Source organism: Catharus ustulatus, chromosome 36, assembly GCF_009819885.2.
Source record: "Catharus ustulatus isolate bCatUst1 chromosome 36, bCatUst1.pri.v2, whole genome shotgun sequence".
NCBI lineage: Eukaryota > Metazoa > Chordata > Aves > Passeriformes > Turdidae > Catharus > Catharus ustulatus.
Window position 1 is genome coordinate 543,433 of NC_046256.1, and position 18,451 is coordinate 561,883.

The 18,451-nt window shown below is 38.7% G+C and overlaps 1 protein-coding gene across 1 annotated transcript in view; it reads right to left on the reverse strand.

Moving 5' to 3' along the window:
• Positions 1 to 18,451, reverse strand: part of LOC117009845 (bromodomain-containing protein 2-like) — a 44,906-nt gene that overhangs the window by 22,804 nt on the left and 3,651 nt on the right. The window contains 6 exon segments of the mRNA XM_033084220.2: positions 775 to 903; positions 2,669 to 3,040; positions 4,690 to 4,979; positions 7,787 to 7,928; positions 11,392 to 11,529; positions 13,319 to 13,622. Coding sequence (XP_032940111.1) covers positions 775 to 903; positions 2,669 to 3,040; positions 4,690 to 4,979; positions 7,787 to 7,928; positions 11,392 to 11,529; positions 13,319 to 13,622 — 1,375 coding nt within the window.

An 18,451-nucleotide genomic window follows, 5' to 3' on the forward strand; every position in this document is an offset into this window, starting at 1 on the left:
AAAAAAAATCCCAAAATTTCATCATTTCCTTCTCATCCCACACCAAAAATCCACACCCAGTGCTCCCAATACGGAATTTAAAAATCCCAAATTTCCAATTCCTTAAAAATCCCAAAATTTGGTGATTTGGTTGAAGGCGACGGCGCCGACGGCTCTTCCAGCATTTTGGCGTAACTGAACTCGAACACGTCCTTTGGAAAGGGAGATTTTTTTGGGGAATTGGGATGGGAAATTTTTTTTGGGGAGGATTGAGGATGGGTTGGAGTGTTCCAAAAACATCCCAGATTTCCAGTGCCAAAAATTGCCAAAATTTTGTCGATTTTTGGTTGTCCAATCTTGATAAAATCCCAAATTTCCAATACCAAATTAAAAAAAAAATCCCAAAATTTCATCTTTTCCTTCTCATCTCACATAAAAAATCCACTCCCAATGCTCCCAGTATGGAATTTAAAAATCCCAAATTTCCAATTCCCAAAAATTCCTGAAATTGTGGCGATTTTTGGTCGCCCAATCGATATAATCCCAAATTTCCAATCCCAAAAAATCCCAAAATTCTGCCGATTTCCTGTTGCCAAATCTTGACAAAATCCCAAATTTCCAATCCCAAATTCCCAAAAAACCCCAAAATTTCATAATTTTCTTCTCATCCCACACCAAAAATCCACTCTCAATGTTCCCAGTACAAACCCAAACCCATTCCCGGCAAAACCCGAATTCCAAGCAGGATTTTCCCGGATTTTTTATTTTTTTGGGGGGAATTTTGGGAATTCCCACCTGGAGTTTCCTGGCCATGGCCACCACGTCGTGATCCGGGGGGTTGTACTTGTAGCAGTTGGAGAACATCAACCGAACGTCGGCGGCGAATTCCTGCGCGTCGCGGTAATCCCGATTTTCCATCTTCCTCTGCCGGGAAAAACAGCCGGGAAAAGGGTCAGAGGGTCAATGAGGTCATGGAAGGGTCAATGGAAGGGTCAACAGGGTCATGGAAAGGTCAATGAGGTCATGGAAGACTCAATGGCATCATGGAAGTGTCAATGGGGTCAATAGAACGGTCATGGGGTCAATGGAAGGGTCAATCAAGTCATGTAAGGGTCAACCAAGTCATGGAAGGATCAATGAAATCTTGGAAGGGTCAACGGGGTCACATAAGGGTCAATGGAGTCATGGAAGGGTCAATGGAGTCATGGAAATGTCAATGACGTCTTGGAAGGGTGAAAAAGGTCATGGAAGGGTCAATAGGATCATGGAATTGTCAATGGAATCATACAAGGGTCAATAGGGTCATGGAAGAGTCAATGGAATCATGGAAGAGTCAATGGGGTCATGGAAGGGTCAATGGAGTCATGAAAGGGTCAATGGAGTTTTGAAAGGGTCAGTGGGGTCATGGAAGGGTCAATGGAGTTTTAGAAGGGTCAGTGGGGTCAATGGAAGAGTCAACGGCATCAACGGAGTCTTGGAAAAGTCAATGGAGTATGGAAGGGTCAACGGGCTCACGGAAGACTCAATGGCATCATGGAAGTGTCAATGGGGTCAATGGAAGCATCAAAAAGCTCATGGAAGAGTCAACCAAGTCATGGAAGGGTCAATGGAGTCATGGAAGGGTCAACAGGGTGTTGGGAGAGTCAATGAGGTCAACGGAAGGGTCAATGGGGTCAATGGAAGGGTCAATCAAGTAATGGAAGGGTCAATGGGGTCATGGAAGGGTCAATGGAGTTTTGGAAGGGTCAGTGGGGTCATGGAAGGGTCAATGGAGTTTTGGAAGGGTCAGTGGGGTCAATGGAACAGTCAACGGCATCAATGGAGTCTTGGAAAAGTCAATGGAGTCATGGAAGGGTCAATGAGGTCATATAAGGATCAATGGGGTCATAGAAGGGTCAATGGGGTGATGAAAGGGTCAACGGGGTCATGGAAGGGTCAATGGGGTCTTAGAAGGGTCAAAAAGGTCATGGAAAAGTCACCAAGTCATGAAAGGGTCAGAAAAGTAATGGAAGGCCCAATGGAGTAATGGAATGATCTACGGGATCATGGAAGGGTCAACCAAGTCATACAAGGGTCAATGGGGCCATGGAAGAGTCAATGGCATCATGGAAGTGTCAATGAGGTCAATGAAAGGATCAATGGAGTCTTGAAACGATCAACCGGGTCATGGAAGGGTCAATGAAGTCTTGGAAGGGTCAACCAAGTCATGGAAGGGTCAAAAAGTTCATGGAAGACTTAATGGCATCATGGAAGTGTCAACAGAGTCATGGAAGGGTCAATGGCAAGAGTCAACCAAGTCATGCAACGGTCAATGGACAAATGGAAGGGTCAATTGGGTCAATGGAAGAGTCAACCAAATCATGCAAGGGTCAATGGAATCATGGAAGGGTCAACGGGGTCATGGAAGGGTCAGCGGAGTCATGGAAGGGTCAAAAAGGTCATGGAAAGGTCAATGGGGTCATGGAAGAGTCAACCAAGTCATCAAAGGATCAACCAAGTCATGGAAGGGTCAATGGAATCTTGGAAAGTCAACAGTATCAACAGACACGTAGAAGGGTCAACGGGGTCTCTAAATCTCTAAAATCCCTTTAAAAAAAAAGTCTAAAAAATCCTCAAACTCAACAAAAGTCCTCAAAGAAACCCCCAAAAAATCCCAAAACCCTCCCAAAAAATCCCCAAAAAGCCAAACCTTGATGGTGCTGAGATCCATGGGATGCTTGATGATCTCGTGATAATCGTGGAGCCCCAGGGCCGACGCGTCCACGGGTTTGTAGAACGGCCACGCGTAGGCCGCGTGCTTTTTGGACAACAGCTCCTTCAAAATCCCGTTGCAATATTTCAACTGCTCCGAAAGTTTCCCTTTCTTGGAAGTTTGGTGCTGTTGGGAATCCGGCAAATCCTTCCTGGGGGGTTTGATGGGGCGGCCGCTCTCGCGCCGCGCCGGGATTTTGGCGGCTTTGGCGTTGTCGGCGATGGAAGGGGAGGATTCGCCGCCGCTGGTGGCGATGATGGCCGTGGTGGTGGGCGTGGTGGTGTCGGCTTTTCGTTTCACTCCTTTTTTCTGGGGAGAGAGTTGGAGGATTTGTGAAGGTTGGGTTGGTGGAATCTTCATAAAGTGTGTTTTAGATACCCAAAATTTCATTTCAGGAAGAAAAACCCCGTTCCAATATCCAAAAAATCCCATTACATGAGGCAGAATTTCACCCCAGTGCCCTAAAATTCCACTGCAGTGTCCCAAATCCCAAATTCCCACCTGGAATTCCATCCCAAATCCCAATGCTAGCAACCCAAACTCAAATTCCCCAAACCCTAAATCCCCCAAACCCCAATCCTAGCAACCCGAACCCCAAATCCCAAATTCCCCAACCCCCCCCCAACCCCCAAAATCCTCAAAATTCCCAAATTCCCACCTGGAATTTCCAGTCCCACCGCCCCAAACCCCAAATTTCCCAAACCCCCCAAACCCCAAATTCCCCAAACCCCCAAATTCCCAAATCCCACCGCCCCAAAATTCCCAAATCCCCCAAACTCCATTCCCACCCCCCAAACCCCCAATTCCTTAAACCCCAAACCCCAAAATTCCCCCACATCTCCCAAACACCAAAATCCCCAAAATTCCCAAATCGCAAAACCCCTAAACCCCAAAATCCCCAAAATTCCCAAATCCCCCAAACCCCAAAATTCCAAAACCCCAAAATCCCCAAATCCCCCAAACCCCAAACCCAGAATTACCAATCCCACCACTCCAAACCCAAATTCCTTAATCCCCAAACCCCAAAATTCCCCCAAATCCCCCAACCCCAAAATCCCAAAAATTCCCAAATCCCAAAATTCCCCCAAACCCCTAAATTCCCAAATCCCAACACCCCAAACCCCAAATCCCCCGAACCCCAAATCCCCAATCCCACCACCCCAAACCCCAAATTCCTTAATCCCCAAACCCCAAAACACCCAAATCCCCCAAACCCCAAATCCCAATCCCACCACCTCAAACCCCAAATCCCCCAAACCCCAAAATTCCCAAACCCCAAAATCCCCCAACTCCAAAACCCCCAAAACTCCCAAACCCCCCAAACCCGGAATTCCCAATCCCACCACCCCAAACCCCAAATCCCCCAAAACCCAAATCCCCAAACGCCCAAATCCCTAAAATTACCAAATCCCCCCACACCCTAAAATCCCCAAATCCCCAAACCCCAAAATTCCCAAATCCCCCAAACTCAAATCCACCAAACCCAATTCCACCACCCCAAATGCCAAATTCCTTAACCCCCAAACCCCAAATCCCACCACCCCTAAATCCTTAAACCCCAAATCCCAAAATTCCCACTCAAAATCCCCAAATCCCCCAAACCCCAGAATTCCCAAACCCCCAAACCCCCAAAATCCCCAACCCCCCAAACCCCAAATCCCCAACATCCCCAAATCCCCCAAACCTCAAATCCCAATTCCACCACCCCAAATCCCAAATCCCCTAAACCCCAAAATCCCCAAATCCCAACCCCAAAATTCCCAAGTCCCCCAAACCCCAAAAATCCCAAACTCCCAACCCCAGAATTCCCAAATCCTCCAAACCCCGAAATCCCCAAATTCCCCAAACTCAAATCCCGCAAACCCCAATCCCACCACCCCAAATCCCAAAATCCCCCAACCCTAAAACCCCAAACCCCAAAATCCCCCAAAAACCCCAAATCCCCCAACCCCCCTCACCTTGGCCACGGGCTGGGTGGGCGCGGGGGCTGCCAGGACGGTGGCACCGGGGTTACTGGGATTACTGGGATTGCTGGGATTGCTGGGATTGCTGGGATTGCTGGGATTGCTGGGAACGGCCCCGGGGTGCTGCAGCGATTTCAGCAGCGGCGCCGCGATCACCGACGGGTGCGGGATGGTGACGATGGCCGCGGCGATTTCGGCGGCGGCGGCGAAAGCGGCCGAGGGTTGGGAAACCGAAGAGACGGCCGGGACTTGCTGGGCTGGGCTGCTCACACCTGCCAGCAGGGCTGGGGAATAAAAAAAAAATAAGGAATGTTTATTGGCAACAAATTTAGAATTTGTGGGATTCTAAAAACCAAAACGATTTGGGGTTAGGGAAAGCAAAAAAAAATGGGAAGAGCGGTTTGGGGTTATTAAAGAGGCAAAAAACCTGGGAAAAAATGATTTGGGGACATAAAAAGGCTGGAAAAATTATTTGGAATATCCTAAAGGACATGAAAAACCTGGGAACACGGATTGGGAACATCCTGGAAAACACAAAAAAATGTGAAAAATGGGATTGGAAGACATAAAAAACCTGGAAAAGTGGATTGGGAGACACAAAAAATCTGGAAAAGGGCATGAGGAGACAAAAAAAACCTAGAAAACTGGACTGGGAAGATTCTAAAAGACACAAAAAATCTGGAGAAAAGAGATTAGGAGACACACAAAACCTGGGGAAAGGGACTGGGGATATCCTAAAACACACAAAAAGTCTGGAAAAAGGGATTAGGAAACATAAAAAGCCTGGAAAACTGGGCTGGGAGACACAAAAAAAATGGGAAATGGGATTGGGAAACACAAAAAACCTGGAAAAAAGGATTGGGAATATTCTGAAAAATACAAAAAACTTGGGGAAAAGGGATTGGAAGACACAAAAAATCTGGAAAAAGGGACTTAGGGACACAAAAAACCTGGAAAATGGATTGGGAAGATCCTAAAGGACACAAAAATCCAGAGAAAAGGGATTTGGGGACACAAAAAACCTGGAAAATGGATTGGGAATATTCTGAAAAACACAAAAAACTTGAGGAAAAGGGATTGGAAGACACAAAAAATGTGGAAAAAGGGATTTGAGGACACAAAAAGTCTGGAAAATGGGATTTGGGGACACAAAAAATCTGGAAAATGGATTGGGGACATCCTAAAGGACACAAAAATTCAGAAAAACGGGATTTAAGAGACACAAAAATCCTGGAAAAAGGGATTTGAGAACACAGAAAAGTTGGGAAATGGGATTGGGACGCACAAAAAACCTGGAAAATGGATTGGGAACATCCTAAAGGACACAAAAATCCAGAGAAAGGGATTTGGGAACACAAAAAACCTGAAAATTTGAATTGGAAATATCTTAAAGGACAGAAAAAAACTGATCCCAATGTGGAATTTCCAATGAATTCCTGAATTAATTCCCCAATTAATTCCTGAATCCAAGACTTTGACCCCAAATTAATTCCTGAAATAATTCCTGAATCTTGGTATTTGATCCCCAATTAATTCCCCAATTAATTCCTAAATAAACATCTCAATTCCTGCATCCAGTTGTCTGAGCTCCAAATTAATTAATTCCCTAATTAATAAATTAATTAATTAATACCTAAATTTAAGACATTGATCCCAAATTAATTCCAAATTTCTGCCAGATCCACATTTTGGATCTCTAATTAATTCCTGAATTAATTCCTAAATTAAAATCTGAATTTCTGCATCCAGCTGCTTGATCCTCCATTAATTAAGTCCCTAATTAATTAACTAAATTAATACCCAAATTTAAGAGTTTGATCCCAAATTAATTTCAAATTTCTGCTGCATCTACATGTTGGATCTCTAATTAATTCCCCAATTAATTCCTAAATTAAAATCTGAATTTCTGCATCCAGCTGTTTGATCCCCAACTAATTAATTCCCTAATTAATTAAATAATTAATAACTGAATCCAGGAGCTTGATCCTCAATTAATTCCTGAATTAATTCAACAATTAATTTCCAAATCCAGGAGTTTGATCCCAAATTAATTCCCAAATTTCTGCTGGATCCACACGTTGGATCTCTAATTAATTCCTCAATTAATTCCTAAATTAAAATCTGAATTTCTGCATCCAGCTGCTTGATCCTCAATTAATTAATTTCCTAATTAATACATTAATTAATTCTTGAATTCAGGAATTTGATCCTCAATTAATTCTCAAATTTCTGCTGGATCCACACGTTGGATCTCTAATTAATTCCTCAATTAATTTCTAAATTAAAATCTGAATTCTTGCATCTAGCTGTTTGATCCTCAATCAACTAATCACCTAATTAATTAATTAATAAATAACTGAATTCAGGAGCTTGATCCTCAATTAATTCCTAAATTAATTCAACAATTAATTTCCAAATCCAGGAGTTTGATCCCAAATAAATTCCAAATCTCTGCTGGATCCACATGTTGGATCTCTAATTAATTCCCCAATTAATTTCTAAATTAAAATCTGAATTTCTGCATCCAGCTGTTTGATCCTCAATTAATTAATTCCCTAATTAACTAAATAATTAATTAATTAATAACTAAATTCAGGAATTTGATCCCCAATTAATTCCTGAATTTCTGCTGGATCCACACGTTGGATCTCTAATTAATTCCTCAATTAATTTCTGAATTTAAATCTGAATTCCTGCATCTAGCTGCTTGATCCTCAATTAATTAATTCCCTAATTAATGCATTAATTAATTCTTGAATTCAGGAATTTGATCCTCAATTAATTCCCAAATTTCTGCTGGATCCACACGTTGGATCTCTAATTAATTCCTCAATTAATTCCTAAAATAAAATCTGAATTCCTGCATCCAGCTGTTTGATCCCCCATTAATTAACTCCCTAATTAATGAATTAATTAATACCTGAATCTAAAAGTTTGATCCCAAATTAATTCCCAAATTTCTGCTGGATCCACGTGTTGGATCTCTAATTAACTCCCCAATTAATTCCTAAATTAAAATCTGAATTCCTGCATCCAGCTGCTTGATCCTCAATTAATTAACTTCCTAATTAATGAATTAATTAATCAATACCTGCAGCCCTGGCTGCCCCTTTCTTGTGGCTGTTCTTGGCCAGGGGCAGCAGCAGCTCCTGCTCCTCCGGGGGCATCTGAGCCACCTTCTGCAGGAAGAGTTTTTCCAGGGTCTGAGCCATCAGAACGATGTCATCCGTGGGCTGGGGGACAAAAAAAAATCAGAATTAGGGGTGGGGAAAATATCTGGAATTTTTGGGAATTTTTTGGATTTTTTTCAGAATTTTTTCAGAATTTTTTAAAAATTTTTTGGTGTTTTTTTCTGATTTTTCTTAAATTTTTTTGTGATTTTTTCCTAATTTTTTGGGTTTTTTTTCCATTTTAAGGGGACTCTTAACATTTTTTAAAGTATTTTTCAGATTTTTAAAAGACATTTTTGAACAATTTTTAAGAATATTTCCAGATTTTTTTTGCATTTTTAATGAGATTTTTTCTCCTTTCTTTTTGATTATTTTTCAATTAAATTTTTAACTTTGTTTTTCTTCTTCTGCTTTTTTCTTATTTTAAGGAAATTTTTTTGGTTTTTTCTAAAAAATTTTTTCAAGGAATTTTTTAGGCATTTTATTAGATATTTTTAGATATTTTTTAAAGAATTTTGAGAAAATTTTTTGGGATTTTCTTTCCTTTTTTTTCAGGATTTTTGAGGGATTTTTGGATTTTTTTTTGGTTTTTTTCCAGGGTTTGAGCCATCAGAACGATGTCATCCGTGGGCTGGGGGACAAAAAAAAATCAGAATTAAGGGTGGGGAAATATCTGGAATTTTTGGGGATTTTTGGGATTTTTTTCAGAATTTTTTCAGAATTTTTTGGGGATTTTTTCTGATTTTTTTGGGAATTTTTTTCTAATTTTTCGGCTTTTTTTTCTTTCATTTTAAGGGAAATCTCAAGGATTTTTTTTATATTTTTCAGGAAATTTCAAAGAATTTTTAAAAGATTCTTAAAATACATTTTAAAATAATTTCCAGGGATATTTTCAGACTTTTTCTGGATTTTTTATTATTTTTTTTCCCCTTTTTTTAAGCATTCTTCAGGTTTTTTTCTTCTGTTTTTTTTCATTTTAAGAGAAATTTTTGGGATTTTTTTTTTAATTTTTTAAGGATTTTTAAAAGCATTTTTAGATTTTTTTTTTTAAATTTAGAGAAATTTTTTGGGGATTTTTTTCCTTTTTTTTTGGTGGATTTTTGAGAACATTTTGGGAATTTTTCTGGATTTTTTAAGAATTTATTTTTCCAGATTTTTTTTCTATTTTTTTCGCTTTTTTTGTCCATTTTAATAACATTTTTTTTTAATTTTTCAGGACAGTTTTAAAAATTTTTTTGAAAGACTTTAAGAGAAATTTTTTGGGATTTTTTCTGTTTTTTTCAGAATTTTTTTTGGTTTTTTTAGAATTTTTTTGGATTTTTTTCTGATTTTTTTTCTATTTTTTGCTTTTTTTTTCTTGGGTTTTTTCAGCTTTTTTTTTTAATTTTTCAAGAAAATTTTCAGTATCCTCTTAAATGATTTTAAAGGAAATTTTCTGGATTTTTTTGAAATTTTTTCCTGATTTTTCCACCTCTTTTTCTTTGATTTAAAATGAAATAATTTATTTTCAAGAGAATTTTTTAATGGGATTCTAGAAATTTTTTAAAAATTTTTTCTGAATTTTTAAAATATTTTTTTTGGTTTCTTTTCTTTAATTTTAAGAAATTTTTAAATTTTTTTTTCAGAATTTTTTCACAATTTTTCCTGATTTTTTTGGTGATTTTTTCTAATTTTTTGGCTTTTTTTTCTTTCATTTTGAAGAGATTAATAAAATTTTTTTTTATATTTTTCAGAATTTTTTAAAGTATTTTTAAAAGATATTTTAAAATAATTTTTAGGATTCTTTAATGAAGTTTTTTTCCTTTTTTTTAATTGTTCCTGGGGTTTTTTCCCATTTTTTTTTTAAGACAAAATATTCAGATTTTTTCTTAATTTTTCAAGGATTTTTTAGCCATTTTTAAAAGATTTAAACAAAATTTTTTTGGGATTTTTTTCGTTTTTTTGATGAACTTTTGGGGATTTTTTGGGTTTTAAAAAATTGGGAAAAATGGGAATTTTTGGTGTTTTTTGCCATTTTTTTGGGGTATTTTTTGGATTTTTTGGGAGTTTTTTTGTGCCATTTTTAGAGTTTATTTTGAATATTTTTTGGATTTTTTTTGGGTGTTTTTTGTACCAATTTTTTGCCATTTTAATGCCATAATTTTGATTATATTTTGAATATTTTTTGGGTATTTTTGGGTGTTTTTGTGCCATTTTTAGAGTTTATTTTGAATATTTTTATGCCATTTTTTGGATATTTTTGTGTCATTTTGTGCCATTTTAATGCCATAATTTAAACTATATTTTGACTATTTTTTTCATATTTTTGGGGTGTTTTTGTGCCATTTTTGGATTTTATTTTGAATATTTTTATGCCATTTTTTGGGTGTTTTTTGGATACTTTTGTGCCATTTTTAGAGTTTATTTTGAATATTTTTAGGATATTTTTTGGGTGGTTTTGTGCCATTTTTGGGGTTTATTTTAGATATTTTTTGGATATTTTTTGGGTGTTTTTGTGCCACATTTTTGCCACTTTAATGCCATAATTTTGACTATATTTTGAATATTTTTTGGGTATTTTGGGATGTTTTTGTACTGATTTTTTGCCATTTTAATTTCATATTTCTGGCTATATTTTACATATTTTTTTGGTGTTTTGGTGCCATTTTTTGGGTGTTTTTGTACCAATTTTTCGCCATTTTAACACCATAATTTTGACTACATTTCAGATATTTTTTTCATATTTTTGTGATGTTTTTGTGCCATTTTTGGGGTTTATTTTGAATATTTTTATGCCATTTTTTGGGTGTTTTTTGCGTGGTTTTGTGTCATTTTTGGGGTTTATTTTCAATATTTTTTGGATATTTTTTGGGTGTTTTGGTGCCATTTTTTGGGTGTTTTTGAGCCTTTTTTTGCTATTTTAATGCCATAATTTTGACTATATTTTGAATATTTTTTGAATATTTTTTGGGTGTTTTTGTGTCATTTTTGGGGTATATTTTAGATCTCTTTTGAGTGTTTTTGTGCCATTTTTTGCATTTTATTTTGAATATTTTTATGCCTTTTTTGGATATTTTTTGGGTGTTTTTATCCCGATTTTTTGCCATTTTTTGCCATAATTCTGACTATACTTTGAATATTTTTTTTATGTTTTTGTGATGTTTTTGTGGTGTTTTTGTGCCATTTCTTGTACCTTGTTGTAGATGTAGCAGTTGGTGAACATGGTGTTGAAGTCCTGCATGCACTCTGCAGCTCCCCAGTAATAATTCAGTTTTTGTGACTTTTTTTTGTGTTTATTTTAAATATTTTTTGGTTATTTTTTGGATATTTCTTGGCAATTTTTTGGAATTTTTAGGGGGTTTATTTGGAATTTTTTTGGATATTTTTTGGGTATTTTTGTGCCATTTTTTGGCTATTTTTGTGTCATTTTTGGGTGTTTTTATCCCGATTTTTTGCTACTTTAACACCATAATTTTGACTACATTTCAGATATTTTTTTTATATTTTTGTGATGTTTTTGCACCATTTTTAGGAAGTTTTTTTGTACCTTGTTGTAGATGTAGCAGTTGGTGAACATGGTGTTGAAGTCCTGCATGCACTCTGCAGCTCCCCAGTAATAATTGTTCTCCAGCCTCCTCTTGATGGTCCCCATGTCCATCGGCTGCTTGATGATCTTGTGATAATCCTGACATTTTGGGGGGAAAAAAATTCAAATTTAGAGAAAATTAATTTTGGGATCAACCTGACAATCTCATGATCACCTTCAAATAAATTCTAGAATCAACCAAAAAAAAAAATCCCCAAAAAACCACCCCAAAATCAATAAAAATCCCCCCAAAAAACCCCAAAAATCCCTAAAAATCCCCAAAAAAATCCCAAAAAATGCCCCAAAAATAAAAAAAACAAAAAAATCTCCAACAATCCCCCCCAAAATCTAAAAAAAATCCCAAAAAATACCAAAAAATCACCCCAAAACCTCTAAAAATCCAAATAAATCCCCCAAAAATCACTAAATAAAAAAACTCCAAAAAATCCCCAAAAATCTTAAAAACAAAGTCTCAAAAAATACCAAAAAATCCCCTAAAAGTCACCCAAAAAAATCCTAAGAAGCCAAAACAAATCCCAAAAAAATCCTCAAAAATCCCCAAAAAATCCACAAAAATCCCCCAAAAATGCCAAAAAAATCTCAAAAATTCTCAAAAAAAACCCCAAAATTCCCCCCAAAATAAAAAATTTCCCAAAAATTCCTCACAAATCCCCTAAAAATTCCCAAGAAATCCCCCCAAAACTCCCCCAAAAATCTCCATAAAAATCCCCAAAAATCCCCCCAAAAATTACTAAAAAATCGCAAAAAAATCTCCAAAAAATCCCCCACAAATTCACCAAATATCAAAAAAATTCCCAAAAAATCCCCCAAAAATCCTAATAAAATCTTAAATAAAAAAACCTAAAAAAATCCCCCCCAAAATTGCCAAAAAATACCAAAAAAAATCAAGACAAAAAATCTCAAAAACTACAAAAAAATCCCAATAAAATCACCCAAAAATTCCTCTAAAAATCCCGAAAAATTCCCAAAAAAATCCTAAGAAATCCCAAAAACATCCTTAAAAAATAAAAAAAAAATCCAAAAAAATTCCCCCTAAAAATCCAGAAAAATCTAAAAAAAATCCCAAAAAAATCCCAAAAAATCCCCCCCAAAACCAAAAAAACATCAAAAATTCTCAAAAAAATCTCCAAAAAATCCCAAAAAAATCCCAAAAAATTCCCAAAAAAACTCAAAAAAATCCCAAAAAATCCCCAAAAAATCTCCAAAAAATCCAAAAAAATCCCAAAAAAATCTCCAAAAATTCTCCAAAAATTCCCAAAAAAATCTCAAAAAAACCCCAAAAAATTCCCAAAAAAATCTCCAAAAAAATCCCAAAAAATCCCAAAAAATCCCAAAAAATATCTCCAAAAAATCCCAAAACATCACCAAAAAGTCCTAAAAAAATCCAAAAAAAACTCAAAAAAATCCCAAAAATTCCCCAAAAAATCTCCAAAAAAATCCCAAAAAAATCTCCAAAAAATCACTAAAATTCCCAAAAAAATCTCCAAAAAATCCCCAAAAAAAACCTCAAAAAATCCCAAAAAATCTCCAAAAAAATCTCCAAAAAAATCCCAAAAAATTGCCAAAAAATCTCCAAAAAATCCCAAAAAATTCCCAAAAAAACTCAAAAAAATAAAAAAAAATCCCAAAAAATCCCCAAAAAAATCCCCAAAAAAATCTCCAAAAAATCCAAAAAAATTCCCAAAAAATTGCCAAAAAATCACTAAAATTCCCAAAAAAATCTCAAAAAAATCCCCTAAAAATCACCAAAAAAATCCTAAAAAAACTCCAAAAAATCTCCAAAAAACCCCAAAAAATCCAAAAAAAATCTCAAAAAATTCCCAAAAAAATCACCCAAAAAATTTTTAAAAATCCCCCCGAACTTTACCGGCAATCCCAACTTGACGGCGTCCACGGGCTGACGGAAGGGCCAAGCGAACTGATGCTTCCACAGAGCTTTCATCACCACCTTGTGCAGGTACTGCAGCTGATTGGTGATCCTGCCGGGTTTTTTGGGGTTGGAAACCTCCGGGGGAGGAGGATTCACCTGGGGGTTGGCCAGGGAAGGCACCGAGGCCATGGTGGGGCTCTCGAATCCCTCGTAGAGCAGCGAAGGTTTGCGGATTCGTTTGCCGGGAGTCGAGTCCGTGGTGGCCAAAGCCATGAGGGTGGCATTGCCCTCCCCCAAAATCCTGGGAAAAAAAATAAAATTGGAAGAGAAAGAGTTAAGAAAAAAAATTCTGAAATTGCAGCAAAAATCGACGCCAAGATTGCAAAAATTTCGATTTTTTTTGGGGTTGCGCGAAGAAATTTTAGGCAAAAGTTCCTCAGGATTTGGCAAAAAATCTTGGGAATTTTAGGTAAAAATTCCTCAAGATTTTGGTGCTAAAATCCTGGAATTCTCAGTCAAAAATTCTTGAGGATTCTGGCCATGAAATCTCAGGAAAAAATCCTGAAATTGCAGCGAAAATTGGTGCCAAAATCGCAAAAATTCCGATTTTTTTTGGGGTTGGGCGAAGGAATTTTAGGCAAAAATTCCTCAGGATTTGGTAAAAAATCTGGGGAATTTCAAATAAAAATTCCTCAAGATTTTGGTGCTGAAATCTTGGAATTCTCAGTCAAAAATTCTTGAGGATTTTGGTCCTGAAATCTCAGGAAAAAATCCCGAAATTGCAGTGAAAATTGACGCCAAGATCACAAAAATTCTGATTTTTTTGGGGTTGCGTGAAGGTATTTTAGGCAAAGATTCCTGAGGATTTGGCAAAAAATCCACAGAATTTCAGGCAGAAATTCCTCAGGGTTTTGATCCTGAAATCCTGGGAACCTCAGGCAAAAATTCCAGATTTTGGTCATGAAATCCCAGGAAAAAATGCTGAAATCGCAGCGAAAATTGACGCCAAGATCGTAAAAATTCCGAATTTTTTTTGGGGTTCCGCAATGGAATTTCAGGCAAAAATTCCTGAGGATTTGGTAAAAAATCTTGGGAATTTCAGGTAGAAATTCCTGAGGATTTTGGCCAAAATCCTGAAAATCTCAGGCAAAAATTCCAGATTTCGGTCATGAAATTCCAGGAAAAAAATCCCAAAATCGCAGCTAAAACCGCTCCTAAATCAGCAATTCCGCCCCTAAAATTCTGATTTTTGTTGTGCTTCCCCGATGGAATCTCAGGCAGAAATTCCTGAAAATTTGGTGCTGAAATCCTGGAATTCTCAAAAATTCTTGAGGACTTTGGCCATGAAATCTCAGGAAAAAATCCCGAAATTGCAGTGAAAATTGACGCCAAGATCGCAAAAATTCCCATTTTTTTTGGGGTTGCGCGAAGGAATTTTAGGCAAAGATTCCTGAGGATTTGGCAAAAAATCTTGGGAATTTCAGGTAAAAATTCCTCAGGATTTTGGTGTAGAAATCTTGGAATTCTCAGTGAAAAATTCCTGAATATTTTGGTCCTGAAATCCCAGAAAAAAATCCTGAAATCGTAACAAAAACTGATCCTAAATCAGCAATTCCACCCCTAAAATTCTGATTTTTTTTGTGCTTCCCCAAGGGAATTTCAGGCAGAAATTCCTGAAAGTTTTAGCCAAAATCCTGAGAATGTCAGGCAAAAATTCCCAAAGATTTTGGCCATGAAATCCCATTAAAATATCCCGAAATCGCAGCAAAAATCGGTGCCAAAATCACAAAAATTCCAAAAAATTCGGATTATTTTTGGGCTTCCACGATGGAATTTCAGGCAAAAATTCCTGAGAATTTTGGTGCTGAAATCTTGGAATTCTCAGTGAACAATTCCTGAAGATTTTGGCCATGAAATCCCAGGAAAAAAATCCCGAAATTGCAGCGAAAATCGGTGCCAAAATCACAAAAATTCCGGTTTTTTTTATGTGGTTCCGCAATGGAATTTCAGGCAGAAATTCCTTAAAATTCTGGCCAAAATCATGGGAATTTTAGGCAGAAATTCCTGAGGATTTGGCAAAAAATCCTGAGAATCTCAGTCAAAAATTCCAGAAGATTTTGGTCCTGAAATCCCAAGAAAAAATCCTGAAATCGCAGCGAAAATCGATGCCAAAATCGCAAAAATTCCGATTTTTTTGGGCTTCCACAATGGAATTTTAGGCAAAAATTCCTGAGGATTTTGGTGCTGAAATCCTGGAATTATCAGTGAAAAATACCCAAAAATTTTGGTCATGTAATCCCAGAAAAAAAATCCCAAAATCGCAGCTAAAACCAATCCTAAATCAGCAATTTTGCCCCTAAAATTCTGACTTTTTTTTTGTGCTTCCACGATGGAATTTCAGGCAGAAATTACTGAAAATTTGATCCTGAAATCCCAGAAATTTTAGACAAAAATTCCTGAGGATTTTGGCCCTGAACCCCAAGAAATTTCACTATGAACTCCCAAAAAATCTGGAATTTTAGCCGTAAAAATCCCGTTATTTTTCCCACAAACTCCAAAAAATTTTGACCTTTAACCCCTCAATAATTCCAGCCTTAAATTCCCAGCATTTTTATGGGGAAAAATTCAAGAATTCAGGACAAAAAAAAAAATCAATCCAATCCCAGGAATTTTGGGGACCCCCAGGACACCAATCCTAATTATTTGGGGACACCCAGGACAACAATTCCAGGATTTTTGGGGATCCAGGATTTGGGGACACCCCAGGACACCAATCCCAGGATTTTGGGGACCCCAGGACATCAATTCCAGAATTTTGAGGACCCTCATGATACAAATCTCAAATATTTGGGGACACTAAGACACCAATTCCAGGATTTTGGGGGAATCCAGGATTTTGGGACACGCCGGGACACCAATCCCAAAAATTTTGGGGACCCCAGAACACCAATCCCAAAAATTTTGGGCACCCCCAGGACATCAAGCCCAATAATTTTTGACACCAATCCCAGGAATTTTGGGAACCCCCAGGACACCAATCCAAATAATTTTGGGGACCCCAAGACATCAATCCCAAAGATTTTGGGGGATCCAGGATTGGGGGACACCACTCACAAGGATTTGGGGACACCCTGGGAAACCAACTCCAATTATCTGGGGACCCCAGGACACCAATCCCAAGATTTTGGGGACCCTCATGACACCAATCCCAAGAATTTTGGGGACAACCTAGGACATCAATCCCAGGATTTTGGGGACACCCCAGGACATCAATCCCAGGATTTTGGGGACACCAAGACACCAATTCCAGGATTTTGGGGGGATCCAGGATTTGGGGACAACCAGGAAACCAATCCCAAAAATTTTGGGGACCCCAGGACATCAATCCCAAAAATTTTGGGGACCCCCAGGACACCAATCCCAATAATTTTGGGAAACCCAGGACACCAATCCCAAGAATTTTAGGCACCCTCAGGACAACAATTCCAGGATTTTTGGGGGATCCAGGATTTGGGGACACCCCAGGACACCAATCCCAAGGATTTTGGGAACCCCCAGGACACCAATCCCAATTATTTCGGGACTCTCATGACACCAATCCCAAGAATTTTGGGACCCCCAGGACACCAATCCAAATTATTTGGGGACTCGAGGACACCAATCCCAAGGATTTTGGGACTCCAGGACACCAATCCCAGGAATTTTAGGGACCCCCAGGACACCAATCCCAATTATTTGGGGACTCTCATGACACCAATACCAATAATTTTGGGGACCTCCAGGACACCAATCCCAAGAATTTTGGGGGATCCAGGATCTGGGGACTCCCAGGACACCAATCCCAAGATTTTGGGGACACCCAGGACACCAATTCTAGGATTTTTGGGGAATCCAGGATTTTGGGGACCCCCAGGACACCAATCCCAAGAATTTTAGGGACCCCCAGGACACCAATTCCAAGATTTTGGGGCCAGCCCAGGACACCAATCCCAGGATTTTGGAGGGATCCAGGATTTGGGGACACCCTAGGACACCAATCCCAAAAATTTTGGGGACCCCCAGGACACCAATCTCAAGGATTTGGGGACCCCAGAACACCAATCCCAGGAATTTTGGGGACACCCCAGGACATCAATCCCTGGATTTTGGGGACCCTCATGACACCAATCCCAAGGATTTGGGGACACCCCAGGACATCAATCCCAAGGATTTGGGGACACCCCAGGACATCAATCCCTGGATTTTTTTGGGATCCAGTAATTGTGGATTCCATTTTTTCCCACAGCTGACCCCTGGGTGACCCCAGGATTGTCCTTAAGGGCACATCCCTGGTGACAAGGACGGGGTGACCTCGTTGCCACTGCCACAATTTGGGGGTCCCAATGTCACTGTCACAGCCTGGGGGTGACACAGGCCCAGCACAAGGGTCCCACAGTGACACTGCCACAATCTTGGGGGTCCCAAAGTGACACATCCACAAATTTGAGGTCCTCCTGTCACTGTCACAGCCTGGGGGTGACATGGTCACAGCATGTCAATCCCAAAATGACACTGCCAGAATTTAGGAGTCCCAAAGTGACACCACCACAAATTGGGGTCCCAATGTCACTGCCACAATATTTGGGTCTCAAAGTGACACTGTCACAATTTGGGGATCCCAAAGTGACACAACACAAACTGGGATCCCAATGTCACCGTCACAACACGGGGGTGACACTCACCCCATGTGGGGCTCCCAAAGTGACACTGTCACAATTTGGAGGTCCCAAAATGACACCATCACAAATTGGGGATCCCAGTGTCACTGTCACAGCATTTGGGTCCCAAAGTGACACTGCCACAATTTGGGGATCCCAAAGTGACACAACCACAAACTGGGGATCCCAATGTCACTGTCACAGCCTGGGGGTGACATGGTCACAGTATGTCAATCCCAAAGTGACACTGCCACAATTTGGGGGTCCCAAAGTGACACTGTCACAGCCTGTGGGTGACACAGCTCCAACACAAGTGCCACAGTGACACCAGCACAATTTGGGAATCCCAATGTCACTGTCACAATATTTGGGTACCAAAGTAACACTGCCACAATCTTGGGGTCCCACAGTGACACTGCCACAATTTTGGGGT